The sequence below is a fragment of the Caretta caretta genome, chromosome 7, assembly GCF_965140235.1.
Source record: "Caretta caretta isolate rCarCar2 chromosome 7, rCarCar1.hap1, whole genome shotgun sequence".
Taxonomy (NCBI): domain Eukaryota; kingdom Metazoa; phylum Chordata; order Testudines; family Cheloniidae; genus Caretta; species Caretta caretta.
In genome coordinates, this window is record NC_134212.1 from 69,137,774 (window position 1) to 69,145,705 (window position 7,932).

The following is a 7,932-nucleotide window of genomic DNA, read 5'->3' on the forward strand; positions in this document are numbered from 1 at the left end:
CACCTGATTGCCTCAAATTAGAGACTCATTAATCAAGCTCAATTAGTGAGTGCCTTTTGCAGAGAATTAGCCACACAATGACTTCTGTTATTGTCATGGCTTTTATGTGTGTCCCCTGGAGTCACCATGCATGGAATCCAAGAGTACTTCAGGGAAGATAATGAGACAGTGACATACCTTATTTACATGCAAAACTCAATTGCTCATCAAGTATTAATTGGGAAGCAATCAGGCAGCAGCTATGTGAAAACAATGACTCAAACTCATTGTATTTTAATTTATTTTTTATTTGCATTGGGATTAGTGATGAGCAGCTATGTAGAAGAAAAGAAGGTGATCGGATGTACTTCACTCCCGATATCTGTGGAGCCATAATCACACATTCAGGCACAATAGCTGGTTGGTTTCAATTCTAGCTTTGGGTTTCAGCAGTCCCCGATTCAAATTCCATATGAGTCCTTCAGGAGAACGAAGCACCTGGTACTTCTACATTTAAAATAAGAGAGAATAAAACACTAATAAGCTCATGAACCGGCAGGAGGATGGACTGGAAGACCTATTCTAATAGGTGTTTTCCCGTTCTAACATCTACGGTCAGCTATAGACTTCATCATGTCGTCTACAACAGACTTCTGACTAAATCTGGGGCCTCCCAGAGTCTTTATCTTGTGGCCAGGGTGAAAGTGAGCTGGTACGGCCCAGCATGGCATACCGGTAAGAAGCTGGTACCAGCCCATATGCAGCCCACATTAAAGCACTGCCGTGGCAGCACTTTAATGTCCCTGCCCCCCCTTCCCCCCGTCGGTGGCCCTGCCGGTAGGGTCCGTACCTGCAGGGCCGTCAATGGGGGGCGCAAAAGGGGCAGGGACGTTAAAGCGCTGCTGTGGCAAAGGACCCTGCTTAAAGTGCTGCTGCGACCGGGGGGGGGGGGCGCGGAGGCAAATGGAGGAGCTGCCCTGGGGCCGGCAATTTAAAAGGACCCAGGGCTCCAGCCACCACTGCCGCAATCATGGCAGCGGCCGGAGTCCCCGGCCCTTTAAATCACCACTGGAGCCCCGGGTGGCACGGGCCAGGTGGCCTGGAAGGGCTGGCTAGGGGATGCTGACACCCCCCCCCGCCCTGCCCTCTCCACCTGAGGCCCCGCCCCTTCCGAGTTACTTTCACCCCTGCTTGTAGCTCTTATTGGGCTTCTTTGAACAGAACTTCCAAATCTTCCCTTACCCCAATCACCACTCACAGTATGAATCAACAAGGCCCAAATAGCTCTCAGAAATCTCCCCTCGCTACTATCCTGCCATCACTCTTTTTAAGGCACTTTTACACTGCTAACATGGATGGTATAAAGGGGCCTTAGTGCAAATGAGAACCAGGTCCTAAGAATCTTGACCTCAGAGGTGTATCTCCTACACAGAGACGAAACAACAACCTACTTACAGATGCTTATGTGATTATTCTCTTTTTATTACTCACAGATCTACAGGCTTGACAATGCATCTCCATCAGCCTTTCAAAGCTCTAGTGCTGGCCATGGCATTGATGATGGCATCAGGTGGGGATATAAATAAACATGAAGAGTACATGAATGCATGCCCAGTCATTCAATGTTGTGCTCCTGGAACCAATGGTTTACCAGGCAGAGATGGAAGAGATGGGAAAGAGGGTCCCAAAGGAGAAAAGGGAGACCAAGGTACAATGCTATAATCATTTACCGAGATTATATCTGTGACCTGTCTATCAGTCCCCTGGGCGTTATCATCCTTTGTCTTCTGCCTTCCCTGGCTCCTTCTCTGATTCTGTCTCTCTCTTGGACCTTTAAATGTTCTCTCTCTCCTCTGGCTGCTTTTAAGTATGCTCTTTTGTCCCCTTTCATGAGAAAAACCATGCAGCAGTTTCACTTTCCCCTCTAGCTTTGACACAAACCCTGCAGGCTGTTCCATGCAGGCAGGCCCTTGTGCCCAGTCAGAGCCTCATTAACTTCTAGGAGGCGCTCTAGAGATGTGGGGATCTGCTTGCACAGAGCAGCTTTCAGCAGCAGGGCCCATGTTTACAAAGCACTGTAATACATTTACAATGCTATTCCATGTATATGTGATTTATAAGAAGAATAGTTGATTAACAGTTATCCTCACAGAATCACAGAAGTTAGAGCTTATTTGTAGATCTCACAGCAGGTTTGTTTCCTAAAGTGATTTATCGAATGCTTTGTCCAGTCCAATTTTGAATATCCCAGTGGAGCTGGTTGGGAATTTTTCATCAACATATTTTTTTGCTAACTGATTTCTTTTTAACCAAACACTAGGAGCCGGACTGAGAGGTTTGCAGGGTTTCCCTGGAAAGGCAGGACCTCAGGGAGCAAAAGGAGATCAAGGACCACAAGGCGAGAAAGGACAAAAGGGAGAAAGTGCAAGTGAGAAGTTGACTATCTCTTACTCAGGTATTCTGGTCAATATCTGTTGTCACGTTTTGCATGGAGAAATTTGATAGGCTCATGGAATGTCCTCTATTTTTTTGTCACTATTTGGGGGCGAAGAGGAGGGTATGCTCTCCCAAAGCTCTGGGGAGAATGAATGGTAATCGACATGGCACAACTACTGTTACTTTCACCCCTGCTTGTAGCTCTTATTGACAAACCGAAGCAATATGGAAATATTCCCTGAAACATATTCACATGACTCACCTTTGCCTACAGAGGAAATACTAGGGGATGTGTTATTTTTATCTTCTCATCTTTTAAGATAACGGATATTTTTTTCCCTTTTGCTCCTCTTCCCATTCATATTTTCTCTTTGCTTTCCATCTTTGTGTGAAACACATTTGTTGCTCTGTAGAAACACACTTTAAAAAAAACATTCTAAATAGAAAAAAATTATCCCTAGAGATATCCCACACACTGCTGACTGATTCTGAGTAAGTGGAAGTGGTGACCATTGGCAGAGAGAAGATCCCCATCTGATTAGTGTGTGTGTACCAGTACCCAGTTTGAAATGATGTTTGAGTTCCCAGTGAAGAAAGCAAAGACGTCATTTTTTAGAGCTGGGTGAAATTTTTCATTCAAAATTTTTTTTCAACAAAAAATGCTGATTTGGCTCAACCAAAACATTTTTTCAAATCTGTGTCAGTTTCACTCAATTATTTTGGTGCGGGAAAACAAACAAATTTTGAAAAAGTCTGAAATGTTTTGTTTTGACACTTTTTAAATGAAAATTCAGGTTTTTTAATTCAAAATTATTTTTTGATTCAAATTTTTCTTCAATTTCATTAAAAATGTTAAAAGCTCAAAATCAAAATAGCACATTTTCCACAAAATGTGGGGGGTTGTTTATCTGTTGGTTTGTTTTTTGTTCTTCTTTTTGTGGTTTAATTGCAAAATTGCCAGTGAACCAAAAAATCAGTTATCACCCACCTATAATCATGTTGTGACTATTTTGGGAGCTGGGCACCCCTGATTAGGGCACCATGCAGCCCACCCATCCCATAGCAGCTAGGCAACTGGCCAGTCCAAAGGCAATGATTGTATGGTAATTTTTAAATGATTTATTACATGACTCCCCAACTGTTTTTCTTAGCATTTGATGCTCTTCAAAGACAAGTCGCTGCTTTGGAAAAGAACATCCAGACTCTTCAAGCTGACGTTAGAAGACACCAAAATTGTGAGATATGTTTACATTATTTTATTTTTGGGGTGGAGGGAGGGGAAGGGGGAATCTTTGCAAGTAAAGGGGTGATAATAGCAGCTTAAACACTGTACTGCCTTCTCCCACACACTGTTCCTAACAAATGGTCTTCAATCCTAGCCTGCCTCAACAGATAGATTCCTTCCAGTGCCAGCCATGCCAGCATCCAGTTATTACTAAGTCACACCCAGTTATTGTGCAAGGGCTTTGTTACATGAACAAATGCCCACACAGGCGATCGCCCAAGAGTCTTCTCGATGCTAATGTCTGTCTAAAAATTTCCCACCACTGCACTACTACTGGCTCAGCTCCACTGGTGGTGGCAGTGATGAGAGCTCTAATGAAGAGGGTCCTAGGCATCATTGCCACAGGGATGTCCAGGGTGAAAGGGCCCAGCTGGTTGCTTAGAGTGGGTTGTCTTCATCTGCTCTAAGTAGGCTTAAATGACACAGTAAATAAAGTATAAGTTTCCTGTCTTCGCTAGCTCTTCTACCATATATGCCCGAGGTGAATTTTCCCCCATTTTAGTGCAACAGTGGGAAATGCTACTGTGTATTCATCTCCCTTTCTCTGTAGTACAATTTTTTAACATGGTTTTTCAGTCAAAAACTTTCCATTCATATTGGTCCTGGAAATCATTCAAGAAACCAGCTCGCTGATGTTCTGTTTCCAAATAGTTGCTGCTAGCACAGTTTCATCGGTAACATTGGCAGAAGTCACATTATTTGTATAACTGTCGTTTGGTTACTTACAAAGTGCAATTCATGTGCCTAATGTTTTGTGGATAAATTTTCACAGAGAAATTAACTTCCCCCATAACACATGTACAATTTTCATTTAATGATCTCTTTGGTTTCTAGTTTTCTCTTTGCAATGGGTCAAGAGTGTTGGTAAGAAAACATTTATGTCAACGGGCAGAAAAGATTCTTTTGAAAATGGAAAATCCCTGTGCGCAAAAGCTGGAGGTGCACTCGCCTGTCCACGCAATCAGGCTGAGAACACAGCCTTGCGAGAAATACTGAAGGCTTCCGAAGAAGCATATTTAGGAATATCTGATGTGCAAACTGAAGGCAGATTTGTGTATCTGAATGGAGAACCTGTAACTTACACAAACTGGAACACAGGAGAACCAAACAATAATGGGAACGAAGACTGTGTTGCAATGTATGACACTGGAAAGTGGAATGACCTGGATTGTTCAAATTCAAAAGTATCCATTATTTGTGAATTTTAATCTTTTCCCATGATACGTTAGTTCTGTCACATTCCAAAGTCCATTTAAAGCAATGGAAATGCTCCAATTGACTTACTGGGTAGAGCTGAATAAATAATGGCTTTTTCAGTTGAGTGACCAAACTGAAAAATCTAGGCTGGGGGGAGAGTTAAATTCAAACTGACACCAATTATTTTTTAAAAATTTTCCATCTCATTGTAAAACTTGAAAAAATGTCATTTAGCATTGACCGGAATGTTTTGGTGAACTCGCAATAATTCAATTATTCATTTGGATTTGATTGTTTTCAGGTACTTTTCAATTGCTCAGATTTGAATTTGAAATGCTGTTTTGAAACAAAATGTCAAAATAAAACATTTCGACATGGTCAAAATGAAAATGTTTCAACTTTTAAAAAAATCAAATTTGACCCAAATTCTCAAATAGTTTTGGATCACTGACATTTTCGACAAAAAAATCTATTTGCTGGAATTCACCCAGATCTACTAATGGACTAAGGGCCCCAGAGTTTAATTCGAGGATCAGGAAGTTTTATATCTAGTCTAATCACAAGGGTATATAGAGTGTAAGAGATCCAGAGCTGCAGATCACAACTGGATGACAAAGGGCTGCAAAGGTGATAACATTTCCAGTCTGGCATGAGGGAAGTATATTCAAAAGATGCGAAGAGTGTTGAATAGGTGTCATCATTTATTTTGTTCAAATAATATGCCATCGAGGGACAAAACCCTGTATAGTTATTTATTCTCTCTCATGCTTCTGCACTAACCTGAAGTATTGTCATCCCCTGAGTACCCTGCACTGGAAGAAGTGCTTCTTTCTTTGTCGATGGTTACTGGTTCAGATGACCATGTACCAAAGCAGCCGTTCAAATATCTAGGGAGTGGCTATGCAGTATTGCTTGCTTTGTGGTCAGGCAGGAAGGCCTCTTCTGTCCCCACACAACCTAGAAACAGTCACAGTTTGTTCTGAACTGCTTTGTGCACACAGGACGTTCCCCTAAAGAGGGCACTGAGTAACCAAAAACAGAGCATCTTGACAGTTGTTTTCTCCTTGCCATAAGGAGATTCAGCCTAGAATTCCCTGATGAAAACTTAAAGGTAATTGTTCATTCATTAGGAATTAAGTTGCGTTGAATGTAATAGTGCTAATGCTAATGAGTTCATTTGGTGCTCGTTGATGTACCTTCTTCCGGGTTCCTGTATAACTAAGCATGAGGAAAGCATTTGATAATGAACCAGCATCCCATGGTTGTTCTCTTTAGGAACAATCACAGTTCTCAGCTTAGAGTTAAGATGCAAGGTTGGAGCACTCTTACTACATCATGCTATTGGTACATTCTTGTCCCTTTTTGTACGTAAATAACTGGCAATGCATAATGTCCACGGTCCTATGTGATTTCAGCCTCTAGTGATGACATGGCTCCTAATGTGTGTTTACTCTAGTACTAAAATTAACTGAAATAATTATCACGTAGAAGTTTGAATGCTATTATGTCCTGTGGATCCTTATGCTCCATAACAAAAAATCATTAACATGCAGAGAATTCCTGGAGTATTAGCCATTTTCATAGTTTTCCATGCAGCTAGCGAAAACTGCAACATGCTATAAGATAGATCTTAAGCCCTGTATCTGGTCAAGAGAAGAATATAACATTAAAATACATTTACATGTGTCCTATGTGTCATCAAAATTACAATCCAAGAGGAAGATGCTTTTTTGAAAATCTCGTTTGACTTGCAGAAAATGCAGCTCACCATTTGAATGCAGCAGAAGGCAGGAGACTCTCAATGTTGTTACATTACATCCCAGGGCTTAACTCCTTCATATTCTCTCAAAATTGGCCTAAGTGTGATTTAAGTGACTCAGAGGCTATTGCTGGCCCTCTGCATAGAGGAAACTTTCACCCACTATGCACTGTGATGAGGTGACCACAACTCTTGCTGGATTAGACAGAGAAGAGCTTAATTCCCTGCAAAGGGAGCCAAGCCTAGACTTTGTCACACCCTATCAAACTTGCTGGGTTTGGTAATTAAGGAAAGTGTTTCCATCTGGGCATGAAGACCAACCACTTTTGGTCTTGACCAGGAAAAAGCAGGAATTGTCCAGCTCTTCCTCTCCCCAGCCTAAGGAGACATCAGAGCTGAGCAGGTTTCAGGACTGAGAGACAACAGGGGGCTGGAATGAGGACTATTGCAGTCCTGTCAGAGGATGGTACCATTGGACTGAGTGTACAGCTGTGGCTGTTATGTTTTTCTTTACTTTATTTGTCTTAGAAGCAGACAAGACAACCTGCGTAGGAAGAATGAAGTGGATGTTTGAAGCTGAAGCAGATGACTGCTTCATTAGTTGGGGTGTTGGGGACATGGCATGTAGTTAGATGGAGAACTCTCCTACATATCAGTGGTGCCTCCTGAAAGCGCTGAATGGGCACCCCCACAACCAAAATGGAAAGGACTCTTTCTGAAGCTCAGCACTGTGTTTGACTGGTGTGGTTTTCTGTTTGGACTTTTATACCCTGGGAGGGGAGTACTCTTTAGTTTGGCCAGAGAGCGAACTGCCCTACCAGCAGAAGAAGTCTGCAAGAGGACACTGAGCATCTCCTGCTGACTAAGGGGTAAGACAGCCCCAGACAGCACAAAACGCTATTCTTATCTCTTAACAGAACTTAATATACAATGGTTCTGAAATCACAGCTGTCTAAGATACATTGTTAGACTGGCAACTGACACTGAAAATCACTAGCACCATTCACTACTATGAAGTCATTCATATGGCACCTAATACATTCCTTTCCCTTTCCAAGAGTAAACGCCAATCCTGCAAACTGCCAGATTTAGGTTCTGATTCTCCAAGGTGCCAAACACCTGTAATTCGAACTAAAATCACTGGGAGATATGGGTGCTCACCAGCTCATAAAATCAAGCTGTAGGGCTCCTATTCAGGAAAGAATTTAAGAATATGCTTAACTTTAAGCCAATGCTTCAGTGTTTTGCTGAATCAAGGTCATAGCCTAACAAACAG

General features: G+C 42.1%; 1 protein-coding gene across 1 annotated transcript; it reads left to right on the forward strand.

The window, feature by feature from the left end:
- The first annotated feature begins 1,387 nt into the window (after positions 1–1,387).
- LOC125640369 (mannose-binding protein-like) lies at positions 1,388–4,908 on the forward strand. The gene is made up of 4 exons (XM_048858867.2): positions 1,388–1,687; positions 2,300–2,407; positions 3,567–3,650; positions 4,535–4,908. Exons 1-4 carry the CDS (start codon positions 1,489–1,491, stop codon positions 4,906–4,908), a joined length of 765 nt encoding a protein of 254 aa, XP_048714824.1. The 5' UTR covers positions 1,388–1,488.
- Positions 4,909–7,932: the final 3,024 nt, after the last annotated feature.